Genomic DNA, 23298 nt, shown 5'->3' on the forward strand with positions numbered 1-23298 from the left:
CTTAGGTTGGTCAGGTTTAAGTAGTTCCAAGTTCTAGGGGACTGATGACCTCAGAAGTCCCATAGAGCCATTTGAACCATTTTTAGGAACAAAACTATCCAGGAGATTGATAGGGACGTCATCTCTCAGGCACTCGTCCCTCTGATTGTATACTCGTAAAATTTTACCTTTCGTGCTCTTGATCGATCAACCGTCAAGGCAGTTCATTTCTAGACGAAAATGCTCTTCAAACTACACTGGTTTAGTGAAAATTTGCTGGAGCGTTTTCTTACGATTGTCTTATTGAGTTTCTCGGTTTGCTTGTAGCTCTGGTAGAAAAGAATGAAAAATATGGCTTTCAGCAAATCTCTAAACGCGAACGAAAGCAGCTTGCAATTGGTAGGCAATCTTGTTACCTCGGAGCTGATTTTTTCCTAAAGTGGGTAGACATCATTTTGAGTTTGAATTGTTGGCAAATGTCAATCACACGTGTGCTGTTGGTTTTAGTGTTTCTATGTGTAGAATTTCTATCAATGATTTTTCTATAGGTTTTTGCTGTCGCAAATTTAGCGTTGAAGTCTCGCGTTAGCATTTTCACGCTCTTGGTGAAGTTTGCTCATGGTTTTTTCGAGTGTGTTCCAGAAATTCGACATTTTTGGGGGTTTTTCTTATTTTCGATGTTGGTGGGGGCATGTGCACTGATGAATATACATTTTTTATTGGCGCGCTGGATGCGCATAGTGACAAGTCGATTGTCAATGGGTGTGATTCCTTTGACAGAGTTGATGACGGATCTGTGTATGAGAAATGCCATGCCGATGGTTGGTGAGCCTTTTGTTATCATTTGCTGTGTTTTACTCTTTAAGATGCGATAGTTTCCGTAATGCAAAGTTTCATTATCAGTTAGTCATGTTTCTTGAAGAGCAAGGATGAGAATTTTTTGTCGGTTGAATTCTTATGTGAGATTATGTTTTCCTACTTGGATCAGTGTATTGATATTTAGCGTTCCAATGAATGTTTTCTGCTTGTAGGGAAGTTTAGCAGAGATATCCGATATTCTCTGTCGTGCTAGCCTGGAACCCCCAGAATCAGAAAGTTCAGTTGCCGTCTGTCGACGGGTGGGTTGTGTACCACCTGGGGTAAAGTTAAATTTACTTGCACAGTTCATGTTTGCTTGCGTCGAAGCCTTTGAAACCAAATATTTTCAGCCAAGCTCATTGAGCTAACATACGATGTCTGGTTGTGTGCTCCATTATTGCGTTTAAAAAATGCTACATGCCGAAGGATATGAACACATCATACACCACTGTGTACCGCATACAGCAGACCACCTCATTGGAGACGCCAGTTGTTTGTATTAGCATTGTAGTACGCCCCATCCAAAAACAGTAGATATGAGGCAAAAGTCAATTCACAGTACCAACTTGAACCTGATAGAACACACTTAGGTGACCAGAGTACCGGTGATTTTCACTCAGACGTGTCTAGATTTTGGGTTCAACGGTGATTTCCTCGGTACCACCGATATCTGGGATGCTTTCTCTTATTCTCCACATAGGGAGGCGCCCGATGGAGGGTCTAACATCACATGGGATCATCATCATCATCATCATCATCATCATCATCATCATCATCATCATCATCATCATCATCATCATCATCATCATCATCATCATCATCATCATCATCATCATCCAAATTCAATATGGTGTGCCTTCCTACCACTGAAATAGATGTATATTGTTCGATTCAATATTTGCATCACATAAATATAGGTTATAAATACGTTACATTGCTGCTAGTAGACATTTCTTAGACAGTTGGCCGGCCGCGGTGGTCTAGCGGTTCTAAGCGCTCAGTCTGGAACCGCGCGACTGCTACGGTCGCAGGTTCGAATCCTACCTCGGGCATGGGTGTGTGTGATGTCTTTAGATTAGTTAGGTTTAAGTAGTTCTAAGTTCTAGGGGACTGACCACCACAGATGTTTAGTCCCATAGTGCTCAGAGCCATTTTTTTAGACAGTTGCTACCTGTTACTCCACCAAAGGAAATTATGTGCCCAGCGTTGTTGCAATACAGACGTTAAGATTATACGATTTCTGTAGTTTCAGTTCGATACCAGATCGTTCTAATCGGATTCAGCCAGACAATCTTAATGTGGATTTCCGACTAAGACTCATCACATGATTGATTCGGTAAACCACATTCCTAATCGGACTGTTGAACCTAGATTTCTTATCTATGACAAGGTCTGCATACTTAAACACTATGGAAAATACTAATACAATGTGCTTATTACAAATCCCTTATATAAATATATGAAGTAACGAGATAACAGTTTATTCACAGGACCACAGAGCAGAGCAGTGCAGTGCAGTGCAAGATTGATTTCAGGGCCAAGAGGGGATAAAGCTGTTTCCGTTTGTTCCACGATCAACCAGATAGAGAATATGTGGGCAGAGGTATCGAAGTCATTGCTATGTGGACCTATAAATGCAAGCGACCTTTGGACGAATATAGAAAACGTATGGTGGGAAGTAAACCATCACGCTACACTATCGAGGACCTTAGAGGAATCAATGCCCTGACGCCTTCGAGAAATCTTACGTAATGGTGGTTGGGTTGGCTACTAAAAGTATACTCGTCCACAAAACCCATGTGGACAATTATGTGATAATCTGGCAAGCTTTGCTTTGTCGCAGCTCTTTAGCGTACAAGTCCATTTACTTTCAGTCTCCTCCTCACAATTCTTACAATGCAAGTAAATGAAAAATTTCATCCACTCGACGCCAACTGAGAAATTGACTGGCGCATGTGTTGTTCAACAGACAGCAGTCGTCACTATCACTGGAATAAATGTGTGCGCTTGCGTGTGTGTGCGTACGCATAATCTGAATCAATACTATTAAAATTAGAAAGACAAGCAACAATAAATACTGTGTCAAATATAACTAAATTATTTTAAGACAGTGGCTAGTTACTGCAAACCGAATTTTTTACCCAACCCAAGTCTTGCACATTACGTTAAGTAAGATGTATTAGCTCCATAATATCGTTGGCAGATACAGTGCGCTCTTGTCGCGGCTCGCGACAAGTGCAGCGATTTGCAGTGCCCAGTGCCACCGCCATTTGTTTATGTTAGCTGAGCGTGAGACTCTCCTCACAGGTGCCATGGAGCAATTGGAACGGGTATCATGTCATTAGTCATCAGAATATTACCAGTGAGGGAATCTCCACTCTATTTGGATCCCAAGAAAATAGGAACTTTCTCCGAAAGTAATGTGAGGTGTTATCAAATTTATCCAATACACAAAAATTAACTGCAGAGCTTTCATACACGCAGTAGTAACACACAAGGAAAGATTATGTCTTGGAAGAGTATATTTCATTTCCTCCTCTCATATCAACGCCTTTGTGTTAGTATGAAGTGAGAAAATGAACACAAAAAACTAAAGTTTCTGAGAAGCATATAAGTCATTTCCTCTTCTCATACCATAGCTTTTGTTTTAGTATTAAGTGTTCTGAAGCATAATATGGCACCAGAGTCTTATCATAGTCCCTATCGGAAACGCAAAAAGCGGGGAGCTCTCCAGTTTTTGTCCAACAGTGTTTCATACATTATTACCGCTCGCAGATTCTTATATAATGATTTGTGGGCATCAAGTTCAACAGAATGAGCCTTATGTTACTGTGCTAATTACGATATGGAAAAAATGCAACGAAGACGAGCTTCCTTAGAGCAATGAAGATATTTGCACATGTCTGTATTCAGCAATGCTGCCAGCTGGCACAATACCTTACAGAATTCATGTAGCAGACAACACAACTGTGAGTGCACTTCAGACTTCATTCGTAAGTAGTCAGGAGACGGACGGAAACGTCAAATTAACGTCGCTTTCCTAGTCATATTCAATCCAAAATGAGGTGTCATTAAGGTAGTTGAGCGTTCTAGGAATCACACTTCGATAATTCCCATATGAGTATACCAATAGCCAAAAGAACCGGTTAGTGTGAAACCATCGGGAACTACATTAATATCAAACTGCAACAACTTGAGACAATACGTGGACTCTTGCCTTCTCTGGGTAATCTCTTACTGTTATTTAGGATTCTCTCTGTCCTACGCGTAATACAAATGGAACTTCACATTGTAACGGAACATATTAAAGGCTTTTACCAGAGTATGCGATACCCTCCAAATTCAACCAGTTTAACGAGTATTTATGATTATAGAAAAGTTATTGTGTATGTTAACAATGATTGCATAACATGTGTCCATAAACAGTCAACTCATTAAATTATACTGAATAACTGACCCACACACAAGTTAATATCACTTTATCACCGATACAGCAAATGTCATCATGTAAAAACACTAAGTTCATCTTAAATAATTAATATGAAGTACGAAAAATAGTGACCAACTGACGTATTTTGGATCTCCTTAAATAAAAATCACCCAGTGAAACCTATTTGTTCACTAGGACGGTTTTCACTCAGTATTCACGTAAACACTCGTATTTTAGACGAAAACCAATGTAATTCTTAATAATTCATGTTATTTACTTATTTATGCAAATTAGAGAAGTCAACTGACAAACTTCTAAAAAACGGCCTTTTTGTACCAAAGAATTATTCTGTCAAGTCAACAAATCTGTGTCATTTTAATAACATGTTAAATTATGTCACTCGATGTAAATTAATAACTTTTCTGCACAAATTATGATAACAGATGTACATGTGACTTATAAACTATATCTCTTTTTAGTAGTTCTTTGACAAGGTTATAAATACAAGCAGCAAGAAGGGTCGGGCGCAGTCGAAATGTCACTTTGGTAAAGTTGTGTGTGTGTGTGTGTGTGTGTGTGTGTGTGTGTGTGTGTGTTATTGTTTGAGGTGGATAAACAATGCAAAGAACATGTAAAAGAAGTACTACTTTGTGTTGTGTCATGGTCTTTGGTGGACAGTGGAATTAAGATGGCCACCAGAGTAATAAATATTTGAAGTTTACATATTTGTTGGTTTCGCTCGTTCTTTATCAAAAGCACAAACACGGGAACTCATCTTTTTAACCCTAGACAACCAGATTTAGAGCCAGCATCATCAGCATCGAGACACAGCAGCGATCCAGCAAGGACCAGCGATTACTACAATGCATTTTAATGGCGCCAACCTAACATCAAGTGCTAACAAGCTCCGTAAATGGGAGTGAAATAGTGCGATTATAGCAATTAGCAATATCTACGACTAGGCGACCATTACAACATTCACGAGGCGCTTTACGCTATTCTTGACGAGTATCAGCAACTTGTAATCACTGCGAGTAACAACTGCATGATAATGGTCCGGCTTGCAGTGGATGTATGGTGTTACTGCTTACAGTAACGTTAATGGTGGCCCACATAATCTAGCGCTGACTACCTACGTAAATAAAGATAGTGTGGTGGCGTCGTCGCTTCTCTTTATTTGGCATCACCTTGAGTAATCTGATTTAACGATCATACTACTCCATTCACGAGCTACTAATGATGCAGTACGACTGCAGAGATAATCGTACAGGTACTACATTAATTCTACAGTGAATTGCTTGACAAATATTACCATCAGCTATGCAGCTGAAATGACTCAGTACACAGGTACCGCATGTTGCACTTGGATAAGTGATCAAGCTGCTTCCTGCTTCGACTGGTCGTAAATGCTTGTATTCTTACCATTCATTACTTGACTAAATATGCGCTACAATCTGAGTCGCCTGTATATGACATGGGTTGGCGCCATCACAAAGCAATGACTAAGGAATGGATGCCGTTGAAGTCCCGTTACATTGATGGCAAGACAAATGTTCGCAAATCACTGAATTGCCTCAAAAAACAATTGCATCTTAAATATAGAAGGACAGACCTCGACACTGTCACAGGGCGTTGACATACAGCAGCGGCGGAAGATGAAAATGCGTGACCGCCCGGGTTCCGAACCTGGATCTCCTGCTGACTAGGCAGAAGCGCTGACCATTGCACTATCGGGACAACGTCCAAAATGCCTGCAGGACCTACCTATACACGCTCCTCGTCGGACGAAAATTCTCATCTTTGCCCCCCCCCCCTCCAAATCCATCGATCATTCCATTCGCCCGCAGCTACTCTGTATTCCGGCGAGGTTTAGGATGATGAAGTGCGTCTAGCACTGAAAACTTGTGTCCAATATTTACTGAGTACATACAGCTGGGGTCAACGCATTTTCGTTTCATTTGTTGGTCCTTACAAGACCCCGTTGTCTACACTTCCTTGAAAATGAGATTCCAGCATTATTCGAAGAGGTTCCGTTTGCTACAAGTATGCTTGTGTTCCTCCAGCATGACGGAGCTCCTGCACATTCTAGTCGTCAGGTGACAATCCAAACCTAACATTTCTCGGAAGATGGATCAGTAAACATGGCCACTTTCCTTGGCTACTGAGGTCCCCAGACCTTATTTCTTTTGATTTTTGCCTGTGGGGATGGTTAAAAGGTGAAATCTACAAAGTAAAAGTAAACTCAAGAGCCGATTTGATCGTTCGGATTATAAATAGTGCAGCCCTCATAAAAGAAAGCAAAGACGAACTCAGAAGAGCTACACTTGGTGCTATCAAGTGAAGTCAAAAGTGGATTGAAGTTGGGGGAGAATTTTTGAAAATAAACTTTGAACGTCCGCAATTGCATTTGCTTTGAGTTTTTTAGGGTTACGTACTAACAGCTGTATCTCTGTACTCAATAAAAAGTGGACAAATTTGTATGGAATTCTTTTCTTCAATTCGTCTATACCACCACCTTCTAAAATATCTACTATTCCTCCTGAAAAACCCTGCACATACAAATGTGTGGCGTCCGTTCTTTCGGACATGTCCCAAAGGACTCTCTCACACACACACACACACACACACTCTCACACACACACACACACACACTCACACTCACACACACACTCACACACTCACACACTCACACACTCACACACTCACACACTCACACACTCACACACTCACACACTCACACACACACTCACACACTCACACACTCACACACTCACACACTCACACACTCACACACTCACACACTCACACACTCACACACTCACACACTCACACACTCACACACTCACACACTCACACACTCACACACTCACACACTCACACACTCACACACTCACACACTCACACACTCACACACTCACACACTCACACACTCACACACTCACACACTCACACACTCACACACTCACACACACACTCACACACACACTCACACACACACTCACACACTCACACACTCACACACTCACACACACACTCACACACACACTCACACACACACTCACACACACTCACACACACTCACACACACTCACACACACTCACACACACTCACACACTCACACACACTCACACACACTCACACACACTCACACACACTCACACACACTCACACACACTCACACACACTCACACACACTCACACACACTCACACACACTCACACACTCACACACACTCACACACACTCACACACTCACACACTCACACACTCACACACTCACACACTCACACACACACTCACACACTCACACACTCACACACTCACACACTCACACACTCACACACTCACACACTCACACACTCACACACTCACACACTCACACACTCACACACTCACACACTCACACACTCACACACTCACACACTCACACACTCACACACTCACACACTCACACACTCACACACTCACACACTCACACACTCACACACTCACACACTCACACACTCACACACTCACACACTCACACACTCACACACTCACACACTCACACACTCACACACTCACACACTCACACACTCACACACTCACACACTCACACACTCACACACTCACACACTCACACACTCACACACTCACACACTCACACACTCACACACTCACACACTCACACACTCACACACTCACACACTCACACACTCACACACTCACACACTCACACACTCACACACTCACACACTCACACACTCACACACTCACACACTCACACACTCACACACTCACACACTCACACACTCACACACTCACACACTCACACACTCACACACTCACACACTCACACACTCACACACTCACACACTCACACACTCACACACTCACACACTCACACACTCACACACTCACACACTCACACACTCACACACTCACACACTCACACACTCACACACTCACACACTCACACACTCACACACTCACACACTCACACACTCACACACTCACACACTCACACACTCACACACTCACACACTCACACACTCACACACTCACACACTCACACACTCACACACTCACACACTCACACACTCACACACTCACACACTCACACACTCACACACTCACACACTCACACACTCACACACTCACACACTCACACACTCACACACTCACACACTCACACACTCACACACTCACACACTCACACACTCACACACTCACACACTCACACACACACTCACACACTCACACACACACTCACACACTCACACACTCACACACTCACACACTCACACACTCACACACTCACACACTCACACACTCACACACTCACACACTCACACACTCACACACACACTCACACACACACTCACTCACACACTCACACACTCACACACTCACACACTCACACACTCACACACACACTCACACACACACTCACACACACACTCACACACACACTCACACACACACTCACACACACACTCACACACACACTCACACACACACTCACACACACACTCACACACACACTCACACACACACTCACACACACACTCACACACACACTCACACACACACTCACACACACACACACACACTCACACACACACACACACACACACACACACACTCACACACACACTCACACACACACTCACACACACACTCACACACACACTCACACACACACTCACACACACACTCACACACACACTCACACACACACTCACACACTCACACACTCACACACTCACACACTCACACACTCACACACTCACACACTCACACACTCACACACTCACACACTCACACACTCACACACTCACACACTCACACACTCACACACTCACACACTCACACACTCACACACTCACACACTCACACACTCACACACTCACACACTCACACACTCACACACTCACACACTCACACACTCACACACTCACACACTCACACACTCACACACTCACACACTCACACACTCACACACTCACACACTCACACACTCACACACTCACACACTCACACACTCACACACTCACACACTCACACACTCACACACTCACACACTCACACACTCACACACTCACACACTCACACACTCACACACTCACACACTCACACACTCACACACTCACACACTCACACACTCACACACTCACACACTCACACACTCACACACTCACACACTCACACACTCACACACTCACACACTCACACACTCACACACTCACACACTCACACACTCACACACTCACACACTCACACACTCACACACTCACACACTCACACACTCACACACTCACACACTCACACACTCACACACTCACACACTCACACACTCACACACTCACACACTCACACACTCACACACTCACACACTCACACACTCACACACTCACACACTCACACACTCACACACTCACACACTCACACACTCACACACTCACACACTCACACACTCACACACTCACACACTCACACACTCACACACTCACACACTCACACACTCACACACTCACACACTCACACACTCACACACTCACACACTCACACACTCACACACTCACACACTCACACACTCACACACTCACACACTCACACACTCACACACTCACACACTCACACACTCACACACTCACACACTCACACACTCACACACTCACACACTCACACACTCACACACTCACACACTCACACACTCACACACTCACACACTCACACACTCACACACTCACACACTCACACACTCACACACTCACACACTCACACACTCACACACTCACACACTCACACACTCACACACTCACACACTCACACACTCACACACTCACACACTCACACACTCACACACTCACACACTCACACACTCACACACTCACACACTCACACACTCACACACTCACACACTCACACACTCACACACTCACACACTCACACACTCACACACTCACACACTCACACACTCACACACTCACACACTCACACACTCACACACTCACACACTCACACACTCACACACTCACACACTCACACACTCACACACTCACACACTCACACACTCACACACTCACACACTCACACACTCACACACTCACACACTCACACACTCACACACTCACACACTCACACACTCACACACTCACACACTCACACACTCACACACTCACACACTCACACACTCACACACTCACACACTCACACACTCACACACTCACACACTCACACACTCACACACTCACACACTCACACACTCACACACTCACACACTCAATTTAATGAAAAAGGCCACCAATCTCTTTCTTTTCACTATCTGATTTATTCCTAAACACACAAATTCTACAACCTACAACAATATCACATGAGAAATTTCGCCCAGTGGGCATGGCTTTACATTAGTGAATCTCTATACTATGGTCTCGTAATCTATTTACCGCAACAGTGCACTTTCTGGATAGGATGGTGGATCTTTTATTATATCTCACTCTTCGACTCTCACAATTATCCCCACGAAACTTTCCTCCAGATCGAGCGATACAGAAGGAACAAGCATAACCCACAAATCTTTTGAAACTACCTTGCTACTCCCGCATGCAAACTACACATACCCAAATTACATGACATACACAACACAACAATATGAAATACTACACAAAGAATGGTTACAACATTATCACTTTCCGCTTTCCCACTTCAATATTTATCCCAGTTTCACACGACACTGCCCCACTTTGTAATTCTACTTTCCTACTGTGAACTCTGGAGATAAACGCACGTCTTCCTGTGCAATGCAAGCCAAGTGGCGTTGCTGTATAGACGGCCGACTCACCTTGATTCTCTCTCAGAGTTTAAATCTAGCGTCACACGGAATGATATTTCTTAAATATTTCAACTTATGATACACACGCTATTTTTTTTTAAATATTTCAGCTTATTGTACACACGCTAGTAATTCAGCTTAACTTAAGCACACGGAAGTATCTCAACTTACAACTACACGTGGTTTCATTGTTACCCTTGGTTTACTACAATCCCCTTAATATTACCTGCCTGACATTTAATTCTCCCCACAAAAGTTCCTGAGATAGAGAAATTATTAATTCAAGCTACTCTTAAATATTCCACATCCATACCATGCCTCCACTCTTTCATTACGGAGCACAACAAAAAACAGGTCTTTACAGCAGAAGGTCCAGCGGCAGAGTGCTGAAACATGGCCGTATTCCGGTTCTCTCGCACCTCTGTCAAAGTGGGAGAAGCACCTTGCTACCTTATTGGTCAGCCACATTTCAGGCGCTCAAAGCTCTGGTAAAATTTTCATCTCTTTGGTCTCACCAAAGGTAGCCAAAGGATCGACTCAAAGATGATCATATATTCCCATTCACTATCTGTGGTTAGCAGACGACCATACATTCATTCATTTCACAGATCTCACCAAACTGGATGTAGGGATTTATTTTGAGGGAGTGCACATGTGATCAATTAAATAAATAAGTTGTCATTCTTTCCCCACACTGGTATCCGGCTTCGCTGTGTTAATTGAAATTGAGTTACTTTACAAAAAAAAAATGTGTTGTTCTGACAAAAGTATCGAAGTATTTCGTACCTATTTTCAATGTCGGGCGGTACTGTACCCTTTCAACACACACACACACACACACACACACACACACACACACACACACACACACAGGCGACTCAGTGATAATGACGGACTGGAGCTGCATTAACCTCCTCATTTCAGTAGATATATTTGAAATTTTCTGAACCATTCATGTTTATTAAGTGACAGCGACAGGGTCTCTCTTCGTTTACTTTGTGGGAAACCTACTTCTTTCTGTCCTAGCGTATACTACAGCAGTGAGTGATTGGTCCCATTCTTGATACCACACTGGAAGTGTAGCCAAACATTCCAATCCCGCTGGAAAAGTATATTTCAAGTCAGATGGTTTTGCTCCTGCTCTCCTGTCATTGAAAATGATCACAACGAAATTAAGTACAGGAATCGTACGAAACCCTTGAGTTCATACTGTGGTGCTGTGCAGATGAATAAAGTTTTTCACAATTATCAGATGACAGATGGAGTTTGTCGGATTCCACTAATTATGACTGCATTATTAATTGTTGGTTCACATGCGCTTTCCTGCCGCTTATTGCAACTTTTTTTTTTTTGAATGTTAGAGCTGGAAGAAAAGAAATATCAGATTTTCGCCATATGGAACATTCGAATACACCTTACGTCTTCACGTTTCGAGCAACTGGAGAATATACGCCAGAAAAGCTGACAAGAAGAAGAGGTCATGCCTGTCTTCTGGCAGATGTGCCACTGACAGTGATCTCAATAACAATATTATATAACAAAGATACATTGTCAACTCAACCACTGGAGAAACTCCAAAATTGGGAATCGCGTCTGGTGATTACGCTTTCAAGGTTTCGATGCGATTAAGACAGTAAAACACAAATAATCGTCGCAGTTAATTTATGACGTTTCCTTTGCACTCAGTGTATCGATGTATTACAGGTAATTCCACTCCAGCCCCTAAACCTAGCTACAAAATTGCGAATAAGACTCTTTGAAATATTATGAGTATATTCCAGCTCTTGCGAGCCACAATTTTGAAACGAAGCTATAGTCACTTCCGATGTCACTCACAGAACACATCAGCTGGTATTCTTCCTGACAGTATAACAAACTTGGCAACACAGAATATGTTTGGCAACTCTGTGACAGACGAGTTACTTCCGTGATGGCACAGAACTATCCCGCTAAATTCACTTGATATTATGCTCGAGAAAATTCGTCTTGCTACTTTCAGTGCCCCTTAGCGTCAGAGCGGAAACTTTATGGTACTGAAAAATTCATAATGTCACTCTTGTTTTCTGCCGAAATTTTTTTGTTGCTGTGAAAACATAATTCTATCTACGATCCGCCGCATTTTCGTGATATTTGAGTATGATACAAGACATGAAGTAAATAGAGACCTTTTCGAAGTCAAAAGTCGGTAATCTACTATTAATTCGTGTTAAAATATGCACAGTCGTCTTACAGGCATGTAATGCTTTATCAAGATAGACTGCCGTCGTGATGTTTCGGTAGTAAGTTGAATTTAATTTCTATTAACGAAGTGAATATTTAATTTCTCTTTGATGACTACAGTTGTGTTCAATAAAGTAATGGAAAACGCTGTTATATCAGCAACAGTATATCCTTTCGCAGTATGACGGCGCTAAAGTAGTTTACAAATTCTGCGCCTGTAGAACGAACTTATTAAACCAGTGTAATTTAAAGAGCGTTTTCGTCTAGGAAAGAATTGCCTTGACGGTTGATCGATCAAAAGCGGGAAAGGTAAAATTTTACCAGTATACGATGAGAGGGACAAGAGCCTGAGAGATGCCTTCCCCATCGATACAAGTTCCTGAGAAATGACTTCCCTATCAATGTCCTGGATAGCTTTGTTTCTCAAATCAACGGAGTGCGTTATCATGCATTAGCACATGTGGTTATGTTTTGTCAGTCGATTTTCTTACACTGCGACCGAAAGGAGTGTCAATTGTCGGCAACAAATTCCAGCTGTGATGGACACACCCTTGGGGAAGAATTCGTAGTGCAAACTGCAAATGGCTCTGAGCACTATGGGACTTAACTTCTGAGGTCATCAGTCCCCTAGAACTTAGAACTACTTAAACCTAACTAACCTAAGGACATCACACACGTCCATGCCCTAGGCAGGATTCGAACCTGCGACCGTAGCGGTCGCGCGGTTCCAGACTGTAGCGCCTAGAACCGCTCGGCCACTCCGGCCGGCAGTGCAAACTGCACTTTTGGAGCTACCGGATGGGAAGCATTACGTTGACACTACTCTTTTCTCGAGTTTACGTCTTTGGGGGGGCTCAGCCTTTCATTTCTTGTTAGGAAGTTAACGATAAAGGCATCATAACTCGTCACCAGTAACAGCATTGCATAGGAATGCTCAATGAGCGACCTGATTATGTACAAGCAAACTGCAGTAATAGTTACTTCGTTGATTTTTGATGTTTCGAATTAGAGCATGCAGGATTCCTACACCAAACTCCTGAAGATTGCCTGTTGAATGCAAATTTCGCATGGAGGTTATATGGTAATCCATCACATTATCAGTAGTCTAGACTTTCTTCATGTGGAAAATCATTCATGCTAGAAAGATCTTTGTTGAAACAAGAGTATCTTTTTCTGGCGTATACTTCCCAAAAGCATTCGCTCCACATACAGTTCAAATCTTTCGAGCTGCCTCTTCTGCATTCACCCCTCTGTAATACCAAAAGTAGGTATTGTGTTGCAGATGTTACACCTCTTTCCACTTGCGACCTAATTTTACAATGCTTAACGGTAGTTCATGATTTTGAAGTGTGAAAAATCCAATGCTTAACTGCAAGATGATAACTAGAACTTCAAATTCGAAAATGACAGTTGATACATTGACAGCGTGGCGCCGCGTTCACCTGGGCGGCGGCCAATTTCAGGCGGCGGGTGGCGTCTGGCCGGTGGCCGGTAGCTGATGCATCGTAAGGAAACACTCGAGCATAAGCTGCATTGATAGTGACGCAACCACGAGCTGTCGGGCGTAATTGTTTCTGAAAGTATTTTTTATTACAAGTGGGCAGATTGTGATGCGAATTATCTTCGACGTTCGTAACTTTAGACGACTGTAAGTTTAGAATGCACGACGATTACCACTAGCCCACGGGCTAACATAACCGTAGAGTGTCTCGTAAGTACACAACACTTGCTCCTGAAACTTCCGCATCTTAAAGCGTTGCCATATTGTGCAGATGGCCGGACTTAGCATTGCAGAGGCGGTCAGTTTTATTGGCCACCTTTAGTGAACGACTCGGACTTAGTCGATGTGGCGGTCGGCCGTCCGTCAGTTTTTATGTCTATGACTGTACGTGTTAAAAACGTGAAATAGCTATAACCAGCAAATGACTTAATCCCAGCGGAGAGCATTATCTATCTGCTTTCTTCTGCCTACGTCCATACCCGTTGCCATACGAACTACTATTACTGTGGGATTACCGGTACTATGTGGCCCTGCATGTACTGAAACAATATCTGACGTTGCGAGCACATTGCTGACTCGTTCGTATGCATCGAGCCTTTGAGACTTTACTGTCAGAGGTATTCCGGTGCTAATAAAGTATGCCAGTAAAGTGGTGGGGTGGTTATATGACTTACATGAAGCTGCCGTCCGCCACGTTGCTATAAGCGAATGGATGTCGCACTTCATTAACAATATTTGCACTCTTTTTATTTAATCTGGACCACATTGTGAGTATAAGTTTTCAGCGTGCTTTGGACACACCGTTTTAGTCTTTTTTTCTACCTGTATGGCTGTTGTGTTGCCGATGAACGTAGAGGACATGCTGAGCCCCTTGGGCGGAATGTCGCACACGGCCGTCTTCACGTTGTTTGGGATCCACTCTGCGAAGTAGTTGCTGTTCTTGTTCTGCATGCTCAGCATCTGCTCGTCCACCTGTTAACAATTTCGGGTGCTTTCACTGTGGCAACAGCCTATGTTCTGCATAAACTTTTAGTAATAGCGTCAATTTGGCAGAATAACAAGTCCATTATAATACTGACAAGACCATCTTAGAAGATGGTCTTCTTCGATTTCCTTCTTAAGTATACAATTTTGAGCTCAGTGACCAGGCACCAGTTTGCTACAGCAGTACGACGTAATTCTCACGAGAACTCCAAGCAAACCGCCTTCGAAGACCACAAGATTTCAGAGTGTCATTAAGATCAAAATATTTCAGGCTAATTAATATAGCTGCCGATAGCTTACCGGTCTCGTTATTTTTAAGACGCTGGTTATGATCTGGCTATCAGAAAATTTCACGTACTCTCAATAAAATTCTGAATTAAATGGAGATGTTCGTTAATAAATATCTAATTATAATTTTCGAATAAATTTATTTTTTAAAAATCGCCTGAAAATGCTATGTCAGAATAAAATAAAATTTTGCGCAAAAAATGCGAAATAGCAAATAGAAAAAATGTTTCTAAACTGGAAAGTAACTGCTGTTGAGACTTTGATTGAACTCCAAGACATTTCGCAAATATGTATCTAATTTTACTTGTTTCATACGTCAGTTGTTTGATGCTCACTGGAATGTATGTAGGAGATATCTGAGCATTTACGTGTGTGCATCCTATGTCGGGTTGTATGTCGCAAGTACAAATTACTGTCACTCGTGCTGTGGTTATCTGTACACGGCAAATGCCTCTTAATAGTTCACCTTGATGTAATTCGTCCATGCTGTATCAGCATTCAGTATATGCCCCAATACCCAGTGAAAATGGAAGACAATAGGCTTTGAACAGCTTATGTACTGAGAAAATGCATCGATGATATTACGTTGACGAAAGTACAACCAGTACAGCAAGCCATGGCTGCAAAAGCAGATTATTTAAAGCTGAATAGAAACAGTGGTTGAAGGTATCCTCTGAGATAATTTAGGCTATCGAGAGAAATTTGGGAGTTCGTAGCGCTATACTTGCCGACTTTCTTGAACGATAGGTTGAAGAAAGGCGAATCTACGTTTATAGCATTTGTTGATTTACAATGTTGACTGGAATAAACTTTTTAAATTATGAAGGCAGCTCAGTTGAAAGATAGGAAGCGAAATGTTATTAATAACTTGCACAGACATCAGACTGCAGTTGCTGAGAGAGAGAGAGAGAGAGAGAGAGAGGAGGAAGAGGAAGAAGAATAAGGTAGTCTATCCACAATATTTAATGCGCACATTGAGTAAGTAGAGGAAATCAAGGAGAATTTTGGAGAGGCAATTAAAGTTGAAGGAGAAGAAATAAAAACAGATTTTCTGATGAGCCTGTAATTTTGTCAATTAAGGCTAGCGACTGAACGGCAGTTTGAGCAGAATGCATAGTGCCTAGAAAGGGTAATTATAAATTGATCATCAATAAAAGTGAAACAAAGGAAATGGTATAACCTCATTTAATGAAGTGATGCTGAGGGAATAGGATTAAAAAAAATGGACACTGCATGTAGCAAATGGGGTTTGCTATTTGGGCAGCTCAGTAACTGATGATGGTTGAAGTATAGATCATATAAAATACGAAATGGCTGTAGCAAGGAAAGCATTTCAGAAAGAAATTTGTCTACACTTAAAACCACTTAAAACCACTTTCAAAATTAGAAATTATTTCCCTTTCCAGAAAATATTTGACGCGAGTTCAACCTGTAAAGGAAGTGACATGTAGAGAACATAGCTCGTTAACATGTTTACTGCCGCCGGTAGCGGGCACGCCTCAGCATCTCTCTTATCAACGTTTCTTTCTTTTAGTCAAGTTGACTCTTAAATTTCGTTTCCCCCAATTTGATTAATTGCATTATTAGTTCTCGATCTACCCATATAATCTTCAGCATTCTTCTGTAGCGCCACATTCAGTACATTGACTCCCAAGAGGCCATTGGTGGGCGCGCTGTCAGCGGCCCTGACACGCCAAATGTGGCCTTGTGGCAGTCAGCATGTTTAATGTGGTGCTACGGAAGATTGCTGAAGATTATACGGGTAGATCAAGTAACCAATAATGTACATGAATCAAATCGGGGGTATACGAAATTTCTTACTTGACTAAAAGAATCGGTTGATGGGACAAATAGTAATGCATCAATAAATTTTTAGTTTGATACAGGAGGGGAAAAAAGGAGGGTAGAAGCTGTAGCGGAAGACCACAGGATAAATAAAACTGCAGATTCCAACTGATGCGGGTTGCAGTAGTTATGCAGGTAAGGTATACTTGCAGAGGTTAGTCTAGCATGAAGAGCTGCATCATACCTGTATATGTATAGCGATGCTGTTTCTACACAATATTTTCGATTTAGCGCTTTAGATTCTTGTAAGGTTCACTCACCATGTCATTCACATTGTCTTTGCCCTTAATACTTGTAGTTATAGCGCCTATTTTTACATCAAAAATACGACCATATACATTTGTTTGGTTGTCGGCGCATATGAAAGACATTTTGTGGTAGCTCTATACATGCATAATATTAAGGGTACAGGTGTCCCATGCACATGAAAAATTTGATATTTGAATGACACTAAGTGGAAGCCGATTTTCAGTACTCTAGGTGAAGACAGTAGAGGTTCGCTGATCGTACTTGGCCGGTGGTCTGGTGTCTTTTTTGCTAGTATTGCAAGAGTTCATACCAGACAGACCCCTGGCTCCGATGAATCCTTCATCCTCATACAGCGGGGGACGTTAGACAGTGGTTCGCCAGGAATGGGAGGTAAGTTTTGTTGGGCAAACCGCTCCAGTAAATTAGCGATGTGATAGGAATAAACGTTTCACAGATCGAATCACAATTATCGTTAGTAAGTAACAGCTAGTAAAGGTAGAGGAAAGACTGACTGACAATACGAGCGATGATTTAAACAATAATATACTTGTCTCAATCAGACCACATACTGGGACATTCGCCGTATGACCGAATTGCTGTTCTTGGAATGTCTTACAATTAGTGGAATGCACTTCGCAATCGCGTTTGGGATAGACACATTCTTCTGGGATAGCTAGACGTTAGAGATTGATTGGTAGATCTGCCTTTGTTACTTATTAACGAGGACAGAACTTTGATACAAGCGTAGAAACTCTTTACTTTTAGGTGTTGGTTTTAGCCTTTTGGTTCCGCATTTACCCGAGTCACCAGTTACGTAAGCAAATCATTATCAACAGCAACACAGCAAAAATGAAATATTTGCGCATCGTGCAACACTCATTGGTAATTTTTCACTGGACTACGAAGGCCCATGCCACACTTGTTTAATCTGTGTATGAGTAACGGAGTTTTATGTTCAGTGGAATCCACATCGCCCTGTGCAAATTCGTTCCTACAGAGGCCAAAACAGTTTTAATGAGCCAGTAGCTGTTCTCTGCCAAGATTGCTGAAATGCTACTATAAGTAGCAGCATCACGTTAAGAGCAGTAGATGATAAGGTAACGACGTTTCTCTCACCATCCTGGGAGATCTGGGAGATTATTTTACACATTAGCCGAGTTTGGGTTTAGAGAAATCCAGTAACACGGCGATAGCAATTTTTTCTATTTACTACCGATATCATCATAGCTAACACTTGATTCAAGAATCATAAAAGAAGGTTGTACACATGGAAGAATCCTGGAAATACTAGAAGGTATCAGATAGATTAAATAATGGTAAGAGAGATTTAGGAACCAAGTATTAAGTTGTAAGACATTTCCAGGGGCAGATGTGGACTGACCACAATCTATTGGTTATGAGCTGTAGATTAAAACTGAAGAAACTGCAAAAAGGTGGGAATTTAAGGAGACGGGATCTGGGCAAACTGATTAAACCAGAGGTTGTACAGAGTTTCAGGGAGAGGATAAGGGAACAATTGTCACAAATGGGGGAAAGAAATAAAGTAGATGAAGAATGGGTAGCTCTGAGGGATGAAGTAGTGAAGGCAGCAGAGGATCAAGTAGGTAAAAAGATGAGGGCTAGTAGAAATCCTTGGGTAACAGGAGAAATATTTAATTTAATTGATGAAAGGAGAAAATATAAAAATGCAGTAAATGAAGCAGGCAAAAACGAATACAAACGTCTCAAAAATGAGATCGACAGGAATTGCAAAATGGCTAAGCAGGGATGGCTAGAGGACAAATGTAAGGATGTAGAGGCTTATCTCACCAGGGGTAAGATAGATACTGCCTACAGGAAATTAAAGAGACCTTTGGAGAGACGAGAACCACTTGCATATCAAGAGCTCAGATGGAAACCCAGTTCTAAGCAAAGAAGGGAAGTCCTGACAAAACTCTGCCATCTGGTGAGCAAGATGTATAATACAGGCGAAATAGCCTCAGACCAAGAAGAATATAATAATTCCAATCCCAAATAAAGCAGGTGTTGACAGATGTGAAAATTACCCAACTATCAGTTTAATAAGCCACAGCTGCAAAATACTAACGCGAATTCTTTACAGACGAATGGAGAAACTAGTAGAAGCCAACCTTGGGGAAGATCAGTTTGGATTCCGTAGAAATATTGGAACACGTGAGGCAATACTGACCTTACGACTTATCTTAGAAGCTAGATTAAGGAAAGGAAAACCTACGTTTCTAGCATTTGTAGACTTAGAGAAAGCTTTTAACAATGTTGACTGGAATACTCTCTTTCAAATTCTAAAGGCGGCAGGGGTCAAATACAGGGAGCGAAAGGTTATTTACAATTTGTACAGAGACCAGATGGCAGTTACAAGAGTGGAGGGACATGAAAGGGAAGCAGTGGTTGGGAAGGGAGTGAGACAGGGTTGTAGCCTCTCCCCGATGTTATTCAATCTGTATATTGAGCAAGCAGTAAAGGAAACAAAAGAAAAATTCGGAGTAGGTATTAAAATCCATGGAGAAGAAATACAAACTTTGAGATTCGCCAATGACATTGTAATTCTGTCAGAGACAGCAAAGGACTTGGAAGAGCAGTTGAACAGAATGGACAGTGTCTTGAAAGGAGGATATAAGATGAACATCAACAAGAGCAAAACGAGGATAATGGAAACTAGTAGAATTAAGTCGGGTGATGCTGAGGGAGTTAGATTAGGAAATGAGACGCTTTAATTAGTAAAGGAGTTTTGCTATTTGGGCAGCAAAATAACTGATGATGGTCGAAGTAGAGAGGCTATAAAATGTAGACTGCCAATGGCAAGAAAAGCGTTTCTGAAGAAAAGAAATTTGTTAACATCGGGTGTAGATTTAAGCGTCAGGAAGTCGTTTCTGAAAGTATTTGTATGGAGCGTAGCGATGTATGGAAGTGAAACATTGACGATAACTAGTTTGGACAAGAAGAGAATAGAATAAAAGCTTTCGAAATGTGGTGTTACAGAAGAATGCTGAAGATTAGATGGGTAGATCACGTAACTAATGAGGAGGTATTGAATAGAATTGGGGAGACGAGGAGTTTGTGGCACAACTTGACAAGAAGAAGGGACCGGTTGGTAGGACATGTTCTGAGGCATCAAGGGATCACAAATTTAGCGTTGGAGGGCAGTGTGGAGGGTAAAAACCACTGAGGGAGACCAAGAGATAAATACACTAAGCAGATTCAGAAGAACGTAGGTTGCAGTACGTATTGGGAGATGAAGAACCTTGCACAGGATAGAGTAGCATGGAGAGCTGCATCAAACCAGTCTCAGGACTGAAAACAACAACAACAACAACCGATATCACTAAAACTCTGTGCAGCATATAACATATCATTGTGGAAAATCACATTAGGAACGTTTGGTGCAAAGCTTGTCGCTTGGTCTCTACAGCTTCCATGACTTAGCAGTTGGTGTATAATGCAGCTGCAAATAGGCGCAGCCGAAGTTTATTGGGCAATAGTGCTCCGACCTATATAAATGCTATTAACGATTATGACGATACAGCATTTTTGTTCATTTCAGTTTAAACTGAAACGATGGTTGTGGGACAATGTTTATTTCAAATTATGTTTATAGAATGTCCGGAAGCTATTTCAGCCTTTCGTCATTTGTAGTGGAACACAGGAACGCAACGACATTATACATATAGAATTTCAGCAATTGATTCACATGGCCTCACGCAAATGGCAGCTACAATATGAAACGATACATTACTGACACTTCATGCCTCCGCATGTGTCACATTTTTAAGAGCATCATCATATATGTACCCATGTTCTGTGGCCCATCTTCGTTGGTGGATTTCACAGCTGTTAAAATGTGGCCACATTATACGAAAACGAGACTAGGTCAATTACTGGCGTCCTCAGTTCTGCTGCGTCATACCACTTCAAATTACCACTTCTTCCCTTAAATGTCATTAAGATTTAGAACACCACACTGATAATTTGGCAACTTGCATTAATTAGTTACCTTAATGACTATATATCGAATGTAATCTTGGTAGCTTGTAATATGGCGATGTCAATGATACAATGTTATTCGTACGTACCTCTGTTTCAGAAGACGACAGTGCAAAAACTACACAACATACAGAAAAATTTAAAGACGGCAAGTCTTTCGGTCCTGCCTTCCTTCCGCTTTAATTGTTCATTCGAGCAGACATACATTTAAGGTACTTTCATTAGGTTAGGAAGGCTCTATGGTCAATGAGGCTGTGAAAGAGTTGTCTGTGATTGTAACACTGAATTTAATGCTAGCTAGATGCGTGAAGTTATTAGAGCTGCTGGAACTGAACGCTTGTTTTGTCTGAAGCCATGGCTGTGGCAGATGAGGTTTATTGATTCCAGTTCGGAGAACACGATGGGTCTTGAGAATAGGTATCGACAGAGTGAAGGGCGACTGGTCAGCACAGCGGAAGGAGAGGCAGAGGACATGGCTTAAGGCACTGGAGAGGTGATGGGGGATGGGAGGTCCACTGCCTACGGCAAGCGGTGAGCCCATAGCGCGCCACAGCGTATTGTTCCGTAGGCCAGAGGCAGAACTCTTGACGACTGCTTTCGCCGAGCTGCTAAAAGCTGAGGCACTGACAATTTCTCTTGGCCAAGGAGATGTTCATTCTGTCGTTTCTGCAAGGGTCCTCATGTTTCCACAGAACGTCCCTGCAAGACCGTTATCAGTTGGACCTGTGAAAACATGTCGCCGAAATATCCGAAATGGGGCGGCTCTGCTGGACGCCTGACGCTGTGTCTCTGAGGGCTGTTGCGTTTTTCCGATGCCACTATTTCCCGTGCACGCAAAATAGGTGTGTCGATGGACACCGACCGTGACGTCAGGAAACTTGACAATTAACTCCTGTTCGATGCCTCGAGATGTGCTAGCATGGGGATATAATTTTTCCCAGCTTATGGAAGAAGGCTGTACAGTACAAGGGGTGATGTGCAATTGGGGCAAGAGAGCACTACCATTTTCGATTGGTGGTTCTTAACGTTTAGGCACATAATTCACACTTCGTGTTCGTGGACTTGCATAACGTTTGAGTAAGTGGGGACTCAGTCTTCTGTCGTGGACGAGATTAGCAGAATTCCTTCGGG

At 42.3% G+C, this 23298-nt stretch overlaps 1 protein-coding gene across 1 annotated transcript in view; it reads right to left on the bottom strand.

Moving 5' to 3' along the window:
• LOC126249202 (tubulin beta chain-like) overlaps positions 1-23298 on the bottom strand; it is a 102777-nt gene that overhangs the window by 10827 nt on the left and 68652 nt on the right. Inside the window, exon 7 of the mRNA XM_049950855.1 lies at positions 15625-15774. Coding sequence (XP_049806812.1) covers positions 15625-15774 — 150 coding nt within the window. The remainder of the gene's footprint in view (positions 1-15624; positions 15775-23298) is intronic.

Source organism: Schistocerca nitens, chromosome 3, assembly GCF_023898315.1.
Source record: "Schistocerca nitens isolate TAMUIC-IGC-003100 chromosome 3, iqSchNite1.1, whole genome shotgun sequence".
Classification (NCBI taxonomy): domain Eukaryota; kingdom Metazoa; phylum Arthropoda; class Insecta; order Orthoptera; family Acrididae; genus Schistocerca; species Schistocerca nitens.